This window comes from Sebastes fasciatus, chromosome 16, assembly GCF_043250625.1.
Source record: "Sebastes fasciatus isolate fSebFas1 chromosome 16, fSebFas1.pri, whole genome shotgun sequence".
NCBI lineage: Eukaryota > Metazoa > Chordata > Actinopteri > Perciformes > Sebastidae > Sebastes > Sebastes fasciatus.
In genome coordinates this window covers 10,266,857-10,290,412 of record NC_133810.1, presented here as the reverse complement: position 1 = coordinate 10,290,412, position 23,556 = coordinate 10,266,857, and the positions used below count along the sequence as shown (strand labels likewise).

Here is a 23,556-nt window from a genome sequence, read left to right as displayed (position 1 = left end):
ATCTTTCTTGAACAATGTATTAAACAATGTATACAGGAAAATTCTCTCACGGTCCCTCTGCCAAGGCGACCATACGTAATACTCCATAATACTGAAATACAGAATTTTAGCAATTTGTATATGGAACTGATTTAAGCAAATGCATATGGAACTCTCAGCAAATTAAAACAAAACAAATGTCCAAAGTCAGGCTGGTCGACCCATCGCACCCTTCTATGAACCTTTTCCTGCCTACCCCACTGTCCCTAAACATCGAGAAAAAGAAAAAGAAAACATCTGAGGTCCCATTATATTTAGAAACCATCATTTCTCAAGCATGTAATACACAAAAAAGAAAATTCCTTTTCAATAACACTAAGGTAACATCTCAGAGAAGACATAAGACTGTATAACGCTGTAGTTTCTCAGCCGCCTTGACGCCGGTGTAGTATCGATGACGTCTTGACTCTGGATGTTGTATCGACAGTCCACGTTCAGAGTTCCTCAGGCCATTCGTATTTTCATGTTTGAAATGTCTGAATCCATTCAGCCCCTCGGAGTCCCTGACAATCCACCACCCTCACAGTGTTCTTCCCCAATATGTTCTAGAATGAAAGAAAAGAAAACCAGTATCTTTTGCATACAGAACAGATACAAATTAAAACATCAAACACAGAATTAGATAAGTAAAAATGTAAATATTGTCCATTAATCATATTGTTCATTTGTTGCCATATCCCCCCTTCGAGACTAAACAAAGTCTCGAAAGAGCAACACAACATCAACACTACAAACTACACAAGCAAAAACAGAGGTAAATAATATGATTATGTTTTAAAATGGATATTCCTCCACCAATTCGATCTTTATGGCGTCATCCTCAACCACGTCCGTGTCAGCTTCGTGTAACAATGGCATCAGCGTTTGATCGCCGGGCAGCACAACTCCAACCCATTTAATTATCATGGCCTTTGCAAAGGTCAACAACAGCGTGCAAAAACAAAACATCACGCACAACGACATAACGAGCGCTACCAAAACCTGAACTAACACTGCTCCTAGTGGCCCCAATTTATCCTGCAACCAAGCGTTTGCAGACCATCCCGCGTCTTCTGATGGGCCAAACGCATCTCTTATGTGCTTCAATGCCTCTATGACACTAGTCATATTGTCAGAACTATCAGGAATCAACGTATAGCAAGCATCTCCTGATAAATTTAAAGCAACACATAAGCCCCCTTGTTTGGCCAAAATATAATCAAGAGCCATGTCGTGTTTTAACAATGTTAATCTATGGCTCCTTTGGGTGTTTGACAACATTTCGAAACCTCTTATAGTTTCGTTTGCAAAGCCCTGTAAGGTGTATGTAATGTTGTCGATGTGATCTGCCAAGAACGCTACCCCATACCACGGAAATAAACCTATTCCCCACTTTTCTCCTATACTTATTCTCCAATGGTAAGACTCCAGATTATGAAATTGCGATACTTTGTCAAGTGTCTGTGTCACATTCTCCAATTTCCTAGGCGTTAATATTACCGCCAAGGTAGTACTCTGATTGGAAGCATTATCATTATTTATTGATTTCAAATTTAAAGTAGCAGCCTCTATACGTGTGTTATTTACCTTTGCAGTGGTTACTTCAACAGGTCTTAGGTTTGTTATCATAAGTCTCACCTTACGACTTATGTAACTTCCAATCCAAGAGTGGCTAGATGGAACAAATTTAAACTCTGGCTCCCGATATGTACACATATATTCCCCTTCGTCTTCCCGAGTAACGTTGCGCAGGACAAGGGAACAATCATCTTTAATTTTTATCCACCTAACCTCATTATACAAAATATACTTCCTCTGACCACGAGGCACAACGTCATCGTCAGGTCTTGTCAACAACAAATCTTCACCACGACTATTTTCCCATTTGGGAAACAAGTTCCCTCCATTATTCCCTCTTCCACATTGACAAGGAAGGTAAACTGTTCCTCCTAACTTAGCTCTAATCACAGTACTCCAAGGAGGTGACGTTATAGATATCACCTGAGGCGCCTTCGTAGTTACATGTGATGCATTTATACTTTCAATAGCTTTTGCCATTGAAGGAGTAGATTTCTCTTCCATCTGTCCAGCTTTCGTCTGGAGAGTTGATGTCATCGTTGTCAATTCTCTTGTTTCCCCAACCTCTTGTGAATCTATACTCTTATTCCCCCCTAGTATCACTATGCCGATCGTAAAAAGAACACCTGTAATCGCCTTGATCTTCCTGTTGAGGCTTATATACATAGAGACTACAGTCTCCCTCAACCTTCACTCTCCTTTTGTCATTAACTAATGTATATTTCCCTACTGGTACTGTCTCTGACAGATCTAGGATCTTACCATGGCTATCTTCCCACTGAACTCTGAGTTTCCCTTTACCACTATTTTCTTCTGTACACTGACATGGAAGCCTAACTGACTCTCCCAAGGTTACTTCAACCCTGGTTCTAATAACGGTCTGGTTTGACTCTTCTCCTAACTGGTCTCGGGCTCCTTGGTCTGACTGGATCCCTGGGTTGTCCTGCAGCGGAGTCACCGCCCTTTGATATCTCTGGCGCTTTGCAGGCAACTGAAATAGGCCCTGCTGGGTCTGGGACATGTTGAAAGACAATGTCTCTAAATCTGCTTTCCTGTCCATCAACTGCCGAGTCATTTCTGGCATCATCAGGAATGTGTACAGACACATCAACATTGTCCACCACCTGGGTGATCTCTCCTTCTGAGTTCTGACTCTGGGGATTTTCATGCATCTCCCTCTCTGATGTGTATTCTTCCACATTGTCTTCGGGCTCTCTTGAGCCTTCAACATTCTGGATCAGTGAATGTGGCGCCCCTTCACTTGGTGCTTTGACACAATGTGATAAATAATACCATGTGGGAAACCCCTTGACCTGGACCGCGGTTCCGGTACCGCGAACCACTTCAAACGGTCCCCCACGGCGTTCGTTATACCACTTCCGTCTAAACACCTTCACGAAAACCTGGTCTCCAGGTAGCACTGTGATCCTTTTTTGCTCATCGAGCTTCTCCTGCACCTCCTCCTTAGTTTGCCATTAACGCCAATGGAAGTGCTGCTATCCAGGTTAACCCTGTGTGCTGGCATATTTTGACAATACGATTCTTCAGAACCCCGTTCATTCTCTCAACGATTCCTTGACTACGTGGGCTATAGATTGCCCCAAGACGCTGTTTGATTCCTAATTTTTGCCAAATCAATTTCACCGTCTTATCCACAAACTCTTTCCCATTGTCTGAGGATATTCGATCTGGAAGTCCCCACCTGCTTATGACCTCTCTGCATAAGAACTTGGCAACCGATTGAGCATCCTTTCGTTTTGTTGGACAGGCCTCAGGCCATCGTGAAAATCTGTCCACCACGACTAGCATGTACCTTTTCCCTTCAATCGGTTTTATCATGTCAACATAGTCTATAACTAGTTCCCGCATCGGACCTCTTGGAGTTGGGATGTGGCCAGGAGGAACCGGCACTCCCCTCCGAACATTGTTTTTCAGACAGATAGTACACCTGCCTATGACATAATCAATCTGTTCAAGCAAACATGGTGCCCAAAAACCATACTCTTTCGTGATCTTTCTCTTCACTTCCCCCCTTGCAACGTGAGCTAAGCCATGCGCCTCCTGAATCATCAGACCCAACAGGTCTGGAGGTGATAGTACCAGCCCCTCATGATTTCTCCAAAGTCCAGTAGCATCTCGGGTGGCACCTCGGTCTAGCCACAACTGTTAATTTCTTTGATCTCTTCCTCTCCAGGGCTGCGCTTGATCAAAAGCTGGCTGTAGGTAGGAGACAACTGGAACCACCGGCGGTGGCTGGAACGATTGGAGCCGAACCTGGTTCGGCTGTGGTAGTGGTACTATTTGATTTAGTGGAGCCTGATTCTGCATAATCAGAGCCTGCTTCTTCTCCATCCTCTTACTATCCGTCAGTTGTATTTGATTAAGTTTCCTGAGGGTCTCTTGGTCCTGGTCTTTTTGATCATGTTCCTTTTTCCTATACAGCTCCACCTGGTGGGCTATATGATCCGTATAAACCCTCTTTGCCATGCTTCCAAGACCAACCACCTCTGCCAATTTGCTTCTCACTGGCAGGGGCAACCCCTTCTGTATTCTGGTTCGCAAAATCGACTGCTCCATTTGATTCAAATCCGGGTCAAATGTGTCTTTCAGCGCCCTGCACACTTGGCCTCTACTTGCAGCAAACAGCTCTGAATCATTCACAGCAGTTCCCACATATCGAGGGTGGTGGTCCCTTCACTGGGTGCATGTGTGAGAACGATGAATTGGTGTCTTTCCTTAGTTTTTCTGTTTGTTCTGTGTTTTGTTTTATTTCTTCTTCAACTTTATCCCTCTTATCGTTTGCAGCTTTGATCAGTTTCTGTCCCTCATCTTCAAATAACTGGAGAATGCCAAGCTCCACTTGCCTCTTCTCTTTGCGTTTTATCCCCTTTTTTCCCTTCTTTTGCTCAGCTTTGTATGTCGATACAAGTACCCGCATTATTGTAATTACATCTGGGTTAAGCGTCCCCTCCATTGGCCATGGTTGGTCAATTTCAGGCCAGCGTTTGTGCCATTTTTCCGATATTTTTGCAATGTTTGCGATACCCCTAATTAAAGGATTATTCTTCTGTACTATCTCAACAGGAGTGATTACTTTCGGATTTTTAGTGTTCTTCTTCCCCATTATAACGGCTTCCTTATGTTCCGTTATTGTACTTTAAGAAGTAATTGCTGAAATTAAAACTACTCAAGGCTTATTTAGATTACTTCCCCCCTTTTTTTTTTTAAATCCAATTACCCAATTAATCAATTAACCAATTAACCAATTAATCAATTAACCCATTATCCAATTAACCAATTAACCAATTAACCAATTAACCAATCAACCAATTAACCAATTATCAATTCAACCAATTAACCAATTAATCAACCAACCAATCAGTCAATCAACAATTTATCCATTTATCCAACTAATCAGTTAACCAACAAATTAACCAGTCATCTAATCAATCAATCAATAAACAACCAGTTATCTAATCAATCAATATTCAGCTCAAATCTTCAAACAGTCACCACCTTGAATGTCCACCACATCACAGATCAGACAGACTACGCACCATAACATAAATGAACATCTGTAATTGTCAGCAGAGGTTAGACTAAACAATCATATGCCATTAATTAATCAAATGCATTAACTGATCAATCCGTTGCCAAGTTTTTTATTAATTCATTTATTTATTTCTCCTAACTGAGCAGGTCAGTTTCCTCTTAGGCTTAATAAATGAAATCAGGTCTATATGTGTACCATCAATATTGCTTATGACTGAGAACACATACACATGTGGAAATGCAGGTTTTGTTTTTGTTAAAGAGTTTGTGTATAAGTTGTACCGGCCTTTTTAGTAGATTGACCTGGAAAGCCTTCCAAGTCGACGTCAGCAATCCCCCCTCCGTGATGTGCCGGCCCTCTGCCTTGTCTCCCGTCTCAATTCTCACTCACCATAAATGACATAACAGACAAGGAACAGGCAATGATTTAGTCTCTTGTGAACCCATAGGTCCCTTTAACAGCACCATACATTATATTCCTAACTTAAACCCCTTATCTAAACATTAAAGAACCCCACTGGACCAAACAGTTCAAATGGCAAAGGAATTTTCTGTATCTCCCAAGAAAGGGTCATCGAAAGGAATTTTGGGAAGAGAGAGAGAGAGAGAGAGAGAGAGAGAGAGAGGGAGAGAGAGGGGGAGGGTTTCAATCACTACCCTTCTTAGAGAAGTTCATTTTGTGCTTTAGCAGCTTTAATTATTATATAACGTCCCTTTTAAGAAGAGCTCATGTTTTAGTCTTTTATAAGAAGCTCATGGTTTTACACACTACATTATTCAATTCAACAGTCTTCTTAGAAAAAGGCAAGAAGCTCATTGGTTTACACAATATATCATTCAATTCATTTAGTCTTCTAACCATTTTATGGCCCACATCTGGACTCCATCAGCAGCCAAATGTCACACACCTTTACGCACCCACATTTTTCCTTCTGCTCCCCTCAAAGTAAACACACCCCCACCTTTTCTTCACTCCAAAACTCCAACGCACACACATCCAGACTCCAACGCACACCCATTTTTCTCAACTGCACCCTTCCATCCCAAAGTAAACACGCACCCACATTTTCTTCACTTGAACTTTTAGATATATTCCTATGCATGCTTTCTGCCGCTATTTCCTTACTTTTTCTCGTAAAATTTCTGCTACCCATGAGATGTAAAATCTTCGACGAGAAGCTGCTTCTTGAACACCGTTCGTCAACAGCGTCAGAGTGGTAACTGTCAACCGAATTGTGATTCTACACTCTCCAGTTATTAACTGACCATCAGATGTTGTTTCAGGTTTTAATTTGGCCCATACTACAATGCTCCTCACCTGAGGGCCCTATCCTATCCGATTTGCGGCTTGTCATATGATCATTTCCTTTATTTCCTTTATTTCCTTTATTTCCTTATCTCTCTTAACACTCTTTACATTTATTTATTCAAATTACCTGGATCCAGGTTTCCCAATTTTGTCTTTCTAAGTTAATTCCGGACTATGTCAGAGCCATCGTTACTCAGTGTCTAATATGCATTTTTTATGCATGTGTCTTAGCGTTAATCTTGCACAATACTCTTTAGTACACCTTATAGTTACCATGACTATTCTAAACTATTCCTTGTATTTCTCATACTTCTTTTCTTCCCTTTATATCTTTTCTCTATTCATTCCCCCTTTTTTTTTTTTTAAATTTAGCACGGAGCCTCACTTTAAACATCAAATCAACAGTACATGTCTATAACCAGAAGGTTCTTAATTTACGGTGTGTCCAAACAACTCCACATAACAGCCCCAATTAATGACCAGCATTCAATGAGTGATCTCACCGTTCTGTGAAGTTGTGCTGATGGTCACCTCCGATCTTGTCTCGTGACGCCAAATTATGTCGTATCTTTTCTGCGACCGTGCTGTTGAAGTGATGATGAAGGAAGCTCCGAGGACACTGTTCTTGCTGGTAAATAGAGTTTATTACAAACAAGTCACACATGTCATACGGACGTCTCGAGCAGTCCGGAGGCCTCCAGTCGAATATGAAAGTCCTGCACTTCGGGTCCCTCGCACCCCCATATATTGGGTTCAGATCGTCCAATCCCTGAGCTAAGATATGAACTCATGCCTTAGGTATTCCCTACATGTTATCTTTCAGCCCCTGGCCTTTGCCCTACTTCTTTCACATATGTTTACAATTAGGGGCCTCTCAGTCCGGCATCAGACCTGAAAATATACCACATTGTACTAAATCTTCACATCTTCATAATTTGTATAATGTAATGTTTACTTTCTGCATACTGTGCTGCTGTTAAAATAGGCAACTTTTATTTTAATGTACCCAGAAAAGTACGAGTACCAGAAAGCTGGGATCATTTAAATGTAACCTTTTGAAAAATAGTTTAGTAATCTTTTTTTTTAAGAAAGAATTCAAATGTACTTTCATGATAACAATTATTTGGATACATTAATGAAAATCAATGTTGTAAATCCTACAAATAAATAAATAAATTGTTGACTAATCTATATTCTATATTCTTCATTTCACTGTCAAAGTATCAAACATTTTTTTTTCCTTTTCCTACTTAATTTCTTTCTAATCAATCAGTTTTCAAGATATTTTGGTAACACACAGGGAGATTAATGAAGGCAATAAAATAACTTCCACTTTCTGGTGGATTTCACCATAAACAAGACAATTTTTGAATGATTATAAATTTGTAAAATGTTGGGGTCTTTTTTTTTGTAAATGAAAATCATGTTCAAGACAATATTTCAGCAGAATGTTTTACTTTCAGATTTATTACACAACTTTTGAACATTCCACAACAATCATGCAGGAATAAAATGGGAATTATAGAAAGCTTTACAGGCTTCGCCAATCACACTTTAGGAATAACTGGGCTTCACGTCGTCTCAAAAACACTCAAAATGTGAGGTAATATCTTTTTTAAATCATCATCTACCGACAACAGACCATGTGTTGATTTAATGCTGATGATGGTGAGAGAAGAAAATCACTCAAAAAACAATAGTTGCTGTCTGTACTGATATTGCAAAATCACATCACCTTTTTTTGTAAATGTAATTTTTTCTGAAAAATTGTTAATCATCTTTTTGAGAGTGAATTCAAGTGTCTTTACATGGTTAATTTTTTTAAATTAAAAGTTAATGTTCAAAATCCAACAAATAAATGGCCTAAATAAATAAATTGTTGACTTGTCACACTCTATATTCTTCCTTTCACAAAAATCTGTTGTTTTCCAACTTAATTTCTGTCCAACTAATCAGTTTTTTTCAAGATATTTTGGTAACAGACAAACGCACGGGGAGATTAATGAAGACAAATAAGCCCCAAAATGTTGGCCTTTTTTTGCAACAGAAAACATGTCAAGACAATATTTCAGCAGAATGTGTTAAATGAAAAATAAATACTTTCTTTTTTATATATATAGGGATTAAACAATCTTGTTTGTTGAAGTTTGATGTTATATTTAGGTTACTAAACATTTTCACTATATACTGTGCATGGAAAATATTGCATATGCAAAATGTCTGATGAAAAATCTGTTTTTTTTCTACTTAAAATTGAATTTGGTTATTATATAAATGGGCTTGATTATGTAAAAAAAACTACAAAATTAATAAAAAATCATGTATGTAAAAATGTGTAAATGTATTTTGGTTTGGATTTTTGAGCATCTGCCAAATGAATGTAATATAATTTATTTTTAAAATAATCTTAGTTGTACTAAATCTTCATATCTTCATATTTTGTATAATGTAATGTTTATAAAAGGAGGATATTCTTTTAAGCCATATCATTTTATGGATATAATATTTTGCTAAGATATTAATCAAATTCATTTTGTAAATTTCTTCTTCCGAAACACTGGGATTGTTAAAAGTGAATAATACCTCAATCTTTGTTAGAATGATATTTTTTTCCAAATGTTTTGAGAATGTTATGTTCTGGTGAAACAAAACGTGGACCCAAAAGCAGCACACACTAGTCAAGGTTTAAAGTTGTAACAATGAGAATTTATTAATAAATAATACATTTAAATGGTGGACAGGGCAAGGTTTCTCAGAGTCCAACGTGGCTGGGATTAAAGACTGGAAGTCTTCAAGGAAGCGAGGAGCATGGGGAATGGGGTTCCAGTGTTCCTCCCGATGGTGTTTCCAGTCCACTGTGATCCGAGGAAAAGCAATGATGTTGGAGAGTGAGCAGGTAGGTATCGCAGGAAGTGGAGGCAGCTGGCAGGTAAGTATACCACACACTGTGGCGACGATAACGATCTGGCGATGAATCGCAGGAAGACCAGGGTTGATATACTGCAGAGTGTGTCTTGATTGATGATTAGTGTCAGCTGCTCCAGCAACCACCGCCCAGGAGAGGGAGGAGGAGATGGCCACACCTCCTTCCAGACAGACAGACCAGACTGACAGGGTAAAACACACAGGAGACAAAAGGACAGGGAAACAGAGGAAACACAGGGAAACTACTCAACTGCCCAGGTGATAACATGACAGAGAAGTTATTCTGTAAATCAAACCAAAAAGAAGTAGCATGAAAACAATCTACAATCACATGTTCAACAGTTTCCCCTTCACAATTGCAAAAAGTGCATCTATTGTTAAACCGGTGTTTCTTTTAATTTAAGAGGAAATGCAGAAATTCACGCCTATGTGCTGCATATTGCTCTGAAATAAAACTGGACAGAAAAAAATAACTTACAATATGATTGTCTTGTCTTTATACAGAATGAGGGAGAAGGGAAATCCAGATATAACAAATCATTTCATTTCATTTTTCATTTCTTTTCCATACTATTTTTTACAGGCTAGGCCTACCAGGCAGGTAGAGTTAGAGAGTTTTTTCTTTCAGGGGTTGCTAGTGTTGGTGTGTCTCTGTTGGTGTCAAGTGTGGATGCCAGCAAATGCCACTTCTGGTACATTTCGTTTTAACCCCCCCTCTCTCTTTATTTATGTTATTTTACCTTTATTCTACTAAGAACTCCCATTGAGATAAAAAAACAAGAGAGACCTGGCCGGCCATATAAAATTACAACACATTAAAATACAACATATTCAACATTATATACAAAAATTCACCATAAAACTGAAGAACAGCTGTTTAACATGCTGGTAACCACATATCACCACATTCAATATGATGCCCTTAAATTCGTCAATGGATATGATCTCATTTTAGATCTTTTTGTAGATGTCCAAGGTGCATAGTGGGAGAATATCGCTCTATGTGTATGCAAGGTGCTATATGAGTACAGTTCACTTACAATTGGATTTCGTTATTATATAAATGGGCTTAATTGTATAAAAAACTACAAAATGAATAAAAGAGTCATGTAGGTAAAAATACATAAATGGATTTGGATTTTTGTGCATCTGTCAAATGAATATAAAACAAAGTTTAAAACAAAATAGGTAATTTTAGTATCTCCATGAACATAATTTGTATAATTTAATGTTAACTTATTAGTATTCATCATAGTAGTAGTAGTAGTAATATATTACATTGCAAGTCTTCCATTTAATTCTGTAGTTCTGTATCTAAAAGACAGACTATAACAGGACTAAAGACACACAGCAACGCTCAAACCGCTCCTCTTCCTGGAATGAAGCACACCTTTTACAAACCCCACCTAGACTTTATTTACTGACAAGGCGAGGCTCCTACGGCTCAAAGTCTATTCATCTCAGACTTGTCGTTCCCTCCCCTTTCACAGATCTGCCCGTTTACAGATGGGTGCAAACACCATGTGATCAAATGTAAGAGCTGGAACGCTCATACACTGCAGATCAGTGGACAAACATTGAGGAAATGAGCACAGCATTTATCTGGAAACAGAGAGTGAAACTTATAGACATTCACTGTCGTCTAGAGGAGAAATGGCGCAGCAAGTGATTCTGGATCGAGACAAACTGAGCTGTTCAATCTGTCTGGATCTTCTAAAGGATCCGGTGGCTATTCCCTGTGGGCACAGCTACTGCATGAGCTGTATTAAAGACTACTGGGGTGAGGAGCATGAGACGAAGACACACAGCTGCCCTCAGTGCAGGCAGAGCTTCACACCGAGGCCTGTCCTGGTGAAAAATACCATATTAGCAGAGTTAGTGGAGGAACTGAAGAAAGCAGGACTTCAAGCTGCTTCACCTGATCATTCCTCTACTGGACCTGGAGACGTGGCCTGTGATTACTGCTCTGGGATGAAGGTGAAAGCCCTCAAGTCCTGTCTGGTGTGTATGGCCTCTTACTGTGAGCAGCACCTCCAGCCTCACTACAATGGAGCTCCATTAAAGAAACACAAGCTGGTTGAGGCCACTTTAAAGCTCCAGGAGAACATCTGCTCTCAGCATGACGAGGTGATGAAGATTTTCTGCCGCACCGATCAGAAGTGCATCTGCTATCTCTGCTCCATGGATGATCATAAAGGTCATGACACAGTCTCCGCTGCAGCAGAGAGGGCTGAGAAGCAGACGGAGCTCGGGGCGAGTCGGCAAGAAATCCAACAGAGAGTCCAGGACAGAGAGAAAGACGTGAAGGTGCTTCAGCAGAGGGTGGAGGCTGTCAATCTTTCTGCTGATGAAGCTGTGAGAGACAGTGAGAAGATCTTCACTGAGCTGATCCGTCTCATTAAGAAAAGAAGCTCCGAAGTGAAGCAGCAGATCAGATCCCAGCAGACAACTCAAGTGAGTCGAGCTAAAGAGCTTGAGGAGAAGCTGCAGCAGGAGATCACTGAGCTGCGGAGGAAAGACACTGAGCTGGAGACGCTCTCACACACAGAGGATCACCTCCATTTCCTAAACAACTACCCCTCGCTGTCACGTCTGAGCGAATCTAAAGACGTTCCCAGCATTGATATCTGTCCTCTGTACTCCTTTGAGGATGTGACAGCGGCGGTGTCAGAGGCCAGAGATAAACTGCAGGCTGTTCTGAGTGAGGAGTGGGGAAAGATCTCTCTGGCAGTGACTGAAGTGGATGTTTTACAAGCAGAGCCCAGAACCAGAGCTGAGTTTATGAAATATTCTTGTCAAATCACACTGGATCCAAATACAGCACACAACAATTTGTCATTGAGTGACAGGGACAGAAAAGCAACATTAATGGAAGGAAATCAGTTATATTTGGATCACCAAGACAGATTTGATGAAAGGTGGCAGGTCCTGAGTAGAGAGGGTCTGACTGGACGCTGTTACTGGGAGGTGAAATGGAGCGGGAGAGTTTATATAGCAGTTGCATACAAGGATATTAGCAGAAAGGGCACCAAAGAAAAATGTGGATTTGGATTTAATGACAAATCTTGGTCATTAGAATGTGACAGTAGTAGTTATACATTCAGACACAACGATATTTCTACTTCCGTCTCAGGCCCTCAGTCCTCCAGAATAGGAGTTTACCTGGATCACAGGGCAGGTACTCTGTCTTACTACAGCGTCTCTGGAACCATGACTCTCCTCCACAGAGTCCAGACCACGTTCACTCAGCCTCTCTATGCTGGATTTTGGCTTCCAAATAGTGGTGGAGACACTGCTGAGCTGTGTGAGCTCAAGTAGACAAGAGTTTAATGAGTGATTCATCTCTGTACAGTAAATGTTGAGGTGTGTCTGCACTGCAGAGATCAAACATAGTGGGTGGGACTTTTTTATTCTATTTTAATTCAATGAAATGATGAAAACCTTTTGTTATTTGGTACATAGAGATTATTTGTCGAAATTTGATTCTGATGTTATATTTACTAAATATTTCCCTTATATACTGTGCATGGAAAATATTGCATATGCAAAATGAATGTAATATAGATTTAAAAAGGGAGTCATGTTTACTTGTTAGTACTCTAAATACTGCTGTCTGTACTGATATTGCAAAATCACATGACCTTTTTTTTGTAAATGTACCCAAAAAGTACAGGAAAAACTGGTCTAATGTTGAACGTATCCTTCTGAAAAATAGCTAATCATCTTTTTAAGAGTGAATTCAAGTGTCTTTACATGGTTAAAAAAAATATATAAAAAGTTAATGTTAAAAATCCTAAAAATAAATAGCCTAAATAAATAAATTCTTGACTTGGAATATGCAAAATGTCTGACTAAAAATCTGTTTTTGTTCTACGTAAAATTGAATTTGGTTATTATATGAATGGGCTTAATTATGTAAAAACTACAAAATTAATAACACAGTCATGTATGTAAAAATGTATAAATGTATTTGGGTTTGTATTTTTGAGCATCTGTCAAATGAATGTAATATAATTTCTTTTAAAAATATTTTTAGTTGTACTAAATCTTCATATCTTCATAATTTATATAATGTAATGTTTACTTTCTGCATACTGTGCTGCTGTTAAAATAGCAACTTTTATTTTAATGTACCCAGAAAAGTACGAGTACCAGAAAACTGGGATCATTTTAAATGTAACCTTTTGAAAAATAGTTTAGTAATCATTTTTTTAAAGAAAGAATTCAAATGTACTTTCATGATAACAATTATTTGGATACATTAATGAAAATCAATGTTGTAAATCCTACAAATAAATAAATAAATTGTTGACTAATCTATATTCTATATTCTTCATTTCACTGTCCGAGTATCAAAAAAAAAAAAGTGTCCTTTTCCTACTTCATTTCTAATCAATCAATTTTCAAGATATTTTGGTAACAGACAAACACACATGGTGGTTAATGAAGGCAGTAAAATAACTTCCACTTTCTGGTGGATTTCACCAGAAACAACACAATTTTGGAATGATTTTAAATTTGTAAAATGTTTGGGTCTTTTTATTTGTAAATGAAAATCATGTTCAAGACAATATTTCAGCAGAATGTTTTACTTTCAGATTTATTACACAACTTTTGAACATTCCACAACAATCATGCAGGAATAAAATGGGAATTATAGAAAGCTTTACAGGCTTCGCCAATCACACTTTAGGAATAACTGGGCTGCACGTTGTCTCAAAAACACTCAAAATGTGAGGTAATATCTTTTTTAAATCATCATCTACCGACAACAGACCATGTGTTGATTTAATGCTGATGATGGTGAGAGAAGAAAATCACTCAAAAAACAATAATGAAAAAAAAGGAAATATAACAGAAACTATCAATTGAAGATTATCTCTTATTTCTAATAACAACTCTACTTTTCTTTGCCAAAAGCTGACGGTTACCTCCCAGTTGAAAATAACTGAGTGAGTCTAAAGGAAGATGCACTGAAAAGGTCTAGACCTCTAAATCACAACTCATATCTCAAATGTGTTGAGTGATTCAAATGAAGTAAAATTAAAAGGTAATAGTCTGAATATCAGGCTAGAAGAGGTCAACCAGTCATGTACATTCAGTTACCAGTTAATAAAAGGTACATCTAGCTAAAACTAATGCAGTCTAACACAAAAGCCCTGTAATAAATCCTGTCTTCATGAAGGTTATTGTGTTCAGTTTGTGTTGTTTAAGATGTGTTGTTATGATCTAAGTAATGTTGAATTAGCTCTAGCTAGGTCCTGTCCAATAAACACTCCTAAACTAACTTATTGTAATGCAGTCAGCAGCATGATATCATGATATAACAGTCAGCAGCATGATATCATGATATAACAGTCAGCAGCATGATATCATGATATAACAGTCAGCAGCATGATATCATGATATAACAGTCAGCAGCATGATATCATGATATAACAGTGAGCAGCATGATATCATGATATAACAGTCAGCAGCATGATATCATGATATAACAGCTAGCAGCATGATATCACGATATAACAGTCAGCAGCATGATATCATGATATAACAGTTAACAGCATGATATCATGATATAACAGTCAGCAGCATGATATCATGATATAACAACTAGCAGCATGATATCACGATATAACAGTCAGCAGCATGATATCATGATATAACAGTCAGCAGCATGATATCATGACATAACAGTTAGCAGCATGGTATCATGATATAACAGTCAGCAGCATGATATCATGATATAACAGCTAGCAGCATGATATCATGATATAACAGCTAGCAGCATGATATCATGATATAACAGTCAGCAGCATGATATCATGATATAACAGCTAGCAGCATCATCATTCCTCTTCATCCCCTATGGGACATAAGGCTTCAATGAGCTCTCTCCATTGTATTCGGTCCTTGGCAGCATGTTGGGCCTCTCCCCATGACAGGTTCATCTTGTCCAGCTCCTGTGTCACAGTTCTGCGCCAGGTGGATTTGGGCCTCCCGGGTTTTCTTTTGCCTGGTGGTGTCCATCTTAAGGCGACTCTCGGGATCCGGTCCTGCTCTATTCTCAGCACATGGCCTAGCCATCTCAGACGTCTGTGTGTAATTTCCTTGATGATGCTACTGCTACCGTTTTTTTTGTACAGTTGGTGGTTGGAGATTTTGTTTGGCCAAAAGATCTGGCATATTCGTCGGAGGCATCCATTGTGAAAAACTTCCACTCTCCTCATATCACTTTTGATCACTCGCCAACTCTCTGAGCCATATAGCAGAACAGACTTGACATTGCTGTTGTACAAAAGCATCTTAGTTTTAAGGCTGTATTGCTTGGACCTCCAGATGGAACGGAGTTGGGAGAAGGCACCCTGAGCCTTTCCCAGCCTTGTTGTAATGTCTTTCTGCACTGCACTATCTTTACTGATGAGGCTGCCCAGGTATGTGAACTCTACCACAAACTCAAGTGGTGCCCCATTTACAAGAATGGGTGCTGCAGGGGTGGAGTTTACACACATCACTTGAGTTTTGGAGATGTTGATGTTTAGTCCAACCTGTCTGGCAAAGTTGTTGAGCCTGTCAGTTTTGGCCTGCATGTTCGAGTGGTTGGTTGTAAGGAGAGCGATATCGTCTGCAAAGTCAAGATCTTCCAGCTGAGAGAACAGGGTCCACTGGATGCCTCTGGGTTTGTCTGCTGTGGTGTTTGTTGTGATCCAGTCTATGGTAACAAGGAAGAGGATGGGAGAGATGATGCACCCCTGTCTCACTCCGGACTGTACGGAAAACCTTTCAGAGATGGTATTGCCCATGATGACACTGCACTCAAAATGTTCATAGAATGTTTTTATGATTTGGATGATTTTTGGTGGAATTCCATAGGAGTGTAGTATCTTCCAGAGAGTGTTTCGGTGAACACTGTCGAAGGCCTTCCTGAAGTCTACAAAGTTGATATAAAGGGGTGTGTTCCATTCCAAGCACTGCTCAAGAATGTTTCGCAGAGCGAAGATCTGGTCCGCACATCCTCTTCCCTTCCTGAAACCCGCTTGCTCCTGTCTAAGCCTGGTGTCAATGGCTGGCTCCATCCTGTTAAGAAGGATTCTACAGAACACCTTGCTGGGAATTGATAGAAGGGTGATTCCTCGCCAGTTGTCGCAGTTTTTGGTATCGCCTTTCTTGGGAATTTTGACGATGAGACCTTTGGACCAATCTTCAGGGATGGTGTCACTATTCCAGATGTTTTGGAAGAGGTCCGTCAGAACTCGTGTTGATGTGGGAATGTCTGCCTTCAGCATTTCAGCATGGATAGCGTCTATGCCACATGCCTTGCCACCCTTTAGGGTTAGGATGGCAGTTTTAACCTCTGCAAAGTCAGGGGGGCTGATGTTAATGTCCAGGATATTGTCTGTTGTTGTGATGTTAGCTAGTTGTTCTGGCTCAGGGAGGTTGAGCACTTCCTGGAAGTGTTGGACCCATCTTGCTGCTTGCTCGCGCTCTGATGTACAGATGTTGCCATTCTTGTCCCTAACATGGGTAGTTTGGCTTGTAAATTTTCCACAGAGTCTCTTTGTGATCTTGTACACTGTGCCCAGATTTCCATAGGCTGCTGCCTTCTCGGCTACATTTGCCAGGTTTTCAACAAAGACTCTCTTGTCTCTCCTTGCACTCCTCTTTACCTCTCTGTCCTTATTTTTATAGGATGACTTGACTTTTTCGAGGAGTCTTTGGGACTTGGTGTTCAGTATCTTTGCCTTCAGCTGTTTCCTCTCTTCAATTGTTTGCCAGGTGTTAGCTGATATCCATTCTTTGGCCCCTTTCTGCTTGAAGCCCAGTACTTTTTGTGCCGTTTCTGAATATATGGCCTTAATGGCATGCCATTTACTGTTTATGGTGGTGGTGGATTCTTCTTCCAAAACAGAAGCAGCATCTAGTGTGCTGAAGCGGTTTCTGAGTTCCAACACAAACTCCTTGTTGTTCTTAGGATACTGGAGTTTTGCAATGTCCACTTTCTTCTGTCGCTGACCTTGTGGGACCGACTTTTTCAATTTCAGCTTGATGGTGGCAGCGATAAGGTAGTGGTTGCTATAGGCATCTGCACCCCGGTATGCTCTAACATCTTGTAGTGACCTACACCACTTACCATTAATGATAATGTGGTCTATTTGGTTGATAGTCCTACCATCAGGTGACTTCCATGTGAGCTTGTGGATGATGTCATGATATAACAGTCAGCAGCATGATATCATGATATAACAGTTAACAGCATGATATCATGATATAACAGTCAGCAGCATGATATCATGATATAACAGTCAGCAGTGTTTAGCATTAACTCTCAGTCTCTTACTTTGTGCGGTCACAGCAGAAAACCTCAAACAATCTGAATGATATAACGCGAATAATAAAGTAAGTTTAATAAAAATCCCTGTCATATTGTTTGTTATTTATTTAGCTATGTGTACCTATGAACGGTCATCACGACATGTTGATGGTTGATACGATGTGAGCTGCTGTTTTTAGGCTCATAGGAAAGAATTTTTAGAGCTCCGGCGGAGGAAAATAAATGTTACACCTCGGGATTCTGCTTCCGGGCCATGAAGTAAGACAGATAAATAAAAACAACAACAACAAATTGGAATAAATGTCTAAACAATCTAATAGTTTTTGCCAATTTAAAAATTTTATTTTTTGAAAGTTCAATATAATAGTTACATAAACATGTTCATGTTTCATTACAAAAAATTCAGCAAATATATTTTACAGTATAGAAAAATAATATAAAATAAAATACATTATAAAACAAATGAAATGTAAGGAAAGGAAAAGATAAATAAAAACAACAACAAATTGGAATAAATGTCTAAACAATCTAATAGTTTTTGGCAATTTAGAATTTTCAATCATAGTCAAATATGTTTTAAAATCAGTATCTTTAAAAGTATAAAAGAGGGATATTCTTTTAAGCCATATCATTGTATGGATATAATGTTTTGCTAAGATATTAATCTAATTCATTGTAAATTTAATCTTCCGAAAAAGATTGTTAAAAGTGAGTAATATCTCAATCTTTATTAGAATGATATTTTTTTCAAAATGTTTATGAGAAATTATTCTGTAAATCAAACCAAAAAGAAGTAGCATGAAAACAATCTACAAACACATGTTCAATAGTTTTCCCTTCACAGTTGCAAAAAGTGCATCTATTGTTAAACCGGTGTGTCTTTTAATTTACGAGGAAATGCAGAAATTCACGCCTATGTGCTGCTTATTGCTCTGTAATAAAACTGGACAGAAAAAAATAACATAAAATATGATTGTCTTGTCTTTATACAGAATGAGGGAGAAGATAAATCCAGATATAACAAATCATTTAATTTCATTTTTCATTTCTTTCCATACTATTTTTACAGGCTAGGCCTACCAGGCAGGTAGAGTTAGAGAGTTTTTTCTTTCAGGGGTTGCTAGTGTTGGTGTGTCTCTGTTGGTGTCAAGTGTGGATGCCAGCAAATGCCACTTCTGGTACATTTCATTTTAACCCCCTCTCTCTCTTTAATTACTTTATTTAACCTTTATTTTACCAGGAACTCCCACTGAGATCAAAAATTTCTTTAACAAGAAAGACCTGGCTGGCCATATAAAATTACAACATATTAAAATACAACATATTAAACATTATATACAAAAAATCACAATAAAACTGAAGAACAGCTGTTTAACACGCTGGTAACCACATATCACCACATTCAATACAATGCCCTTAAATTCATCAATGGATATGATCTCATTTTAGATCTTTTTGTAGATGTCCAAGGTGCATAGTGGGAGAATATCTCTCTATGTGTATGCAAGGTGCTATATGAGTACAGTTCACTTACAATTGGATTTGGTTTTTATATAAATGGGCTTAATTATATTATAAACTATAAAATGAATAAAAGAGTCATGTATGTAAAAATACATAAATGTATTTGGATTTTTGTGCATCTGCCAAATGAATGTAACACAAAGTTTAAAAAAATAGGTCATTTTAGTATCTCCATGAACATAAGTGGTATAATTTAATGTTTACCTATTTGTACTCATCATAGTAGTAGTGGTAGTAATATATTATATTGCAATTCTTCCATTTAATTCTGTAGTTCTGTATCTGAAAGACAGACTATAACTGAGGGCTAAAGACACACAGCAACTCTCAAACCGCTCCTCTTCCTGAAATGAAGCACAACTTTCACAAACCCCCCACCCAGACTTTATTTACTGGCAAGTCAAGGCTCCTACCGCTCAAAGTCTATTCATCTCAGACTTGTCGTTCCCTCCCCTTTCACAGATCTGCCCGTTTACAGATGGGTGCAAACACCATGTGATCAAATGTAAGAGCTGCAACGCTCATACACTGCAGATCAGTGGACTAACATTGAGGAAATGAGCTCAGCATTTATCTGGTAACAGAGAGTGAAACGTACAGACATTCACTGTCGTCTAGAGGAGAAATGGCGCAGCAAGTGATTCTGGATCGAGACAAACTGAGCTGTTCAATCTGTCTGGATCTTCTAAAGGATCCGGTGACTATTCTCTGTGGGCACAGCTACTGCATGAGCTGTATTAAAGACTGCTGGGGTGAGGAGCATGAGACGAAGACACACAGCTGCCCTCAGTGCAGGCAGAGCTTCACACCTAGGCCTGTCCTGGTGAAAAATACCATGTTAGCAGAGGTTGTGGAGGAACTGAAGAAAGCAGGACCTCAAGCTGCTTCACCTGATCATTCCTCTGCTGGACCTGGAGACGTGGCCTGTGATTTCTGCTCTGGGATGACGGTGAAAGCCCTCAAGTCCTGTCTGGTGTGTATGGCCTCTTACTGTGAGCAGCACCTCCAGCCTCACTACAATGTAGCTCCATTAAAGAAACACAAGCTGGTTGAGGCCACTTTAAAGCTCCAGGAGAACATCTGCTCTCAGCATGACGAGGTGATGAAGATTTTCTGCCGCACTGATCAGAAGTGCATCTGCTATCTCTGCTCCATGGATGATCATAAAGGTCATGACACAGTCTCCGCTGCAGCAGAGAGGGCTGAGAAGCAGAAGGAGCTCGGGGTGAGTCGGCAGGAAATCCAACAGAGAGTCCATGACAGAGAGAAAGACGTGAAGGTGCTTCAGCAGAGGGTGAAGGCTATCAATCTTTCTGCTGATGAAGCTGTGAGAGACAGTGGGAAGATCTTCACTGAGCTGATCCGTCTCATTGAGAAAAGAAGCTCCGAAGTGAAGCAGCAGATCAGATCCCATCAGACAACTCAAGTGAGTCGAGCTAAAGAGCTTGAGGAGAAGCTGCAGCAGGAGATCACTGAGCTGCGGAGGAAAGACACTGAGCTGGAGACGCTCTCACACACAGAGGATCACCTCCATTTCCTAAACAACTACCCCTCGCTGTCACGTCTGAGCGAATCTAAAGACGTTCCCAGCATTGATATCTGTCCTCTGCGCTCCTTTGAGGATGTGACAGCGGCGGTGTCAGAGGTCAGAGATAAACTGCAGGCTGTTCTGAGTGAGGAGTGGGGAAAGATCTCTCTGGCAGTGACTGAAGTGGATGTTTTACAAGCAGAGCCCAGAACCAGAGCTGAGTTTATGAAATATTCTTCTCAAATCACACTGGATCCAAATACAGCATACAAACGTTTGTCATTGAGTGACAGGGACAGAAAAGCAACATTAATGAAAGGAGAACAGTTATATTTGGATCACCAAGACAGATTTAGAGAAAGGTACCAGGTCCTGAGTAGAGAGGGTCTGACTGGACGCTGTTACTGGGAGGTGAAATGGAGCGGGATCGTTTGTATAGCAGTTGCATACAAGGATATTAGAAGAACAGGCACCAATAATGAATGTGGATTTGGATATAATGACAAATCTTGGTCATTAGACTGTAACAGTAGTAGTTATATATTCAGACACAACAATATTTGTACTTCCGTCTCAGGCCCTCAGTCCTCCAGAATAGGAGTTTACCTGGATCACAGGGCAGGTACTCTGTCTTACTACAGCGTCTCTGAAACCATGACTCTCCTCCACAGAGACCAGACCACGTTCACTCAGCCTCTCTATGCTGGATTTTGGTTTCGATATGATGTTGGAGACACTGCTAAGCTGTGTGAGCTCAAGTAGACAAGAGTTTAATGAGTGATTCATCTCTGTACAGTAAATGTTGAGATGTGTCTGCACTGCAGAGATCAAACATAGTGGGTGGGACTTTCCTCTTCTATTTTAATTCAATGAAATGATGAAAACTTTTTTTATTTGCTACATAGAGATTGTTTGTTGAAATTTGATTCTTATGTTATTTTTGCTAAACATTTCCCTTATACTGTATACTGTGCAAAATGAATGTAATATAGATTTAAAAAAAAGAGTCATGTTTACTTTTTAGTACTCTACATACTGCTGTCTGTACTGATATTGTAAAATCACATCACCTTTTTTTGTAAATGTACCCAAAAAGTAGAGGAAAAACTGGTCTAATTTTTAAACTATCCTTCTGAAAAATAGCTAATGATCTTTTTAAGGGTGAATTCAAGTGTCTTTACATGGTTAAAAAAATATATAAAAAGTTAATGTTCAAAATCCTACAAATAAATAGCCTAAATAAATAAATTGTTGACTTTGCATATGCAAAATATCTGACTAAAAATCTGTTTTTGTCGTACTTAAAATTGAATTTGGTTATTATATGAATGGGCTTAATTATGTAAAAACTACAAAATTAATAAAACAGTCATGTATGTAAAAATGTATAAATGTATTTGGGTTTGTATTTTTGAGCATCTGTCAAATTAATGTAATATAATTTCTTTTAAAAATATTTGTAGTTGTACTAAATCTTCATATCTTCATAATTTGTATAATGTAATGTTTACTTTCTGCATACTGTGCTGCTGTTAAAATAGCAACTATTATTTTAATGTACCCAAAAAGTACGAGTACCAGAAAACTGGGATCATTTTAAATGTAACATTTTGAAAAATAGTTTAGTAATCTTTTTTTTTAAGAAAGAATTCAAATGTACTTTCATGATAACAATTATTTGGATACATTAATGAAAATCAATGTTGTAAATCCTAAAAAAATAAATAAATTGTTAACTAATCTATATTCTATATTCTTCATTTCACTGTCCGAGTATCAAAAAAAAATCTGTCCTTTTCCTACTTAATTTCTTTCTAATCAATCAATTTTCAAGATATTTTGGTAACAGACAAACACACAGGGAGATTAATGAAGGCAATGAAATAACTTCCACTTTCTGGTGGATTTCACCAGAAACAACACAATTTTGGAATGATTTTAAATTTGTAAAATGTTGGGGTCTTTTTTTTGCAAATGAAAATCATGTTCAAGACAATATTTCAGCAGAATGTTTTACTTTCAGATTTATTACACAACTTTTGAACATTCCACAACAATCATGCAGGAATAAAATGGGAATTATAGAAAGCTTTACAGGCTTCGCCAATCACACTTTAGGAATAACTGGGCTGCACGTCGTCTCAAAAACACTCAAAATGTGAGGTAATATCTTTTTTAAATCATCATCTACCGACAACAGACCATGTGTTGATTTAATGCTGATGATGGTGAGAGAAGAAAATCACTCAAAAAACAATAATGAAAAAAAGGAAATATAACAGAAACTATCAATTGAAGATTATCTCTTATTTCTAATAACAACTCTACTTTTCTTTGCCAAAAGCTGACGGTTACCTTCCAGTTGAAAATAACTGAGTGAGTCTAAAGGAAGATGCACTGAAAAGGTCTAGACCTCTAAATCACAACTCATATCTCAAATGTGTTGAGTGATTCAAATGAAGTGAAATTAAAAGGTAATAGTCTGAATATCAGGCTAGAAGAGGTCAACCAGTCATGTACATTCAGTTACCAGTTAATAAAAGGTACATCTAGCTAAAACTAATGCAGTCTAACACAAAAGCCCTGTAATAAATCCTGTCTTCATGAAGGTTATTGTGTTCAGTTTGTGTTGTTTAAGATGTGTTGTTATGATCTAAGTAATGTTGAACTAGCTCTAGCTAGGTCCTGTCCAATAAACACTCCTAAACTAACTTATTGTTCATCCTTACAAGTATGTTTTAATTCAGTGTTGATGTTATTTACCATGAGTGCATCAATCAACTAAAACCCTGT

General features: G+C 38.6%; 2 protein-coding genes across 2 annotated transcripts; both read left to right on the top strand.

The window, feature by feature from the left end:
* Positions 1 to 10,948: 10,948 nt before the first annotated feature.
* Positions 10,949 to 13,685, top strand: LOC141752781 (tripartite motif-containing protein 16-like). Its single transcript, XM_074610944.1, has one exon. The coding sequence runs from the start codon at positions 11,036 to 11,038 to the stop codon at positions 12,698 to 12,700; it is 1,665 nt and encodes a 554-aa protein (XP_074467045.1). The 5' UTR covers positions 10,949 to 11,035; the 3' UTR covers positions 12,701 to 13,685.
* Positions 13,686 to 19,860: 6,175 nt separating this feature from the next.
* Positions 19,861 to 21,525, top strand: LOC141752353 (tripartite motif-containing protein 16-like). Its single transcript, XM_074610208.1, has one exon. It carries the CDS (start codon positions 19,861 to 19,863, stop codon positions 21,523 to 21,525), a length of 1,665 nt encoding a protein of 554 aa, XP_074466309.1.
* Positions 21,526 to 23,556: the final 2,031 nt, after the last annotated feature.

Coding starts and splice junctions, on each gene's coding strand:
- LOC141752353 (XM_074610208.1), top strand. CDS start 19,861: ATGGCGCAGCAAGTGATTCTGGATCGAGACAAACTGAGCTGTTCAATC.
- LOC141752781 (XM_074610944.1), top strand. CDS start 11,036: ATGGCGCAGCAAGTGATTCTGGATCGAGACAAACTGAGCTGTTCAATC.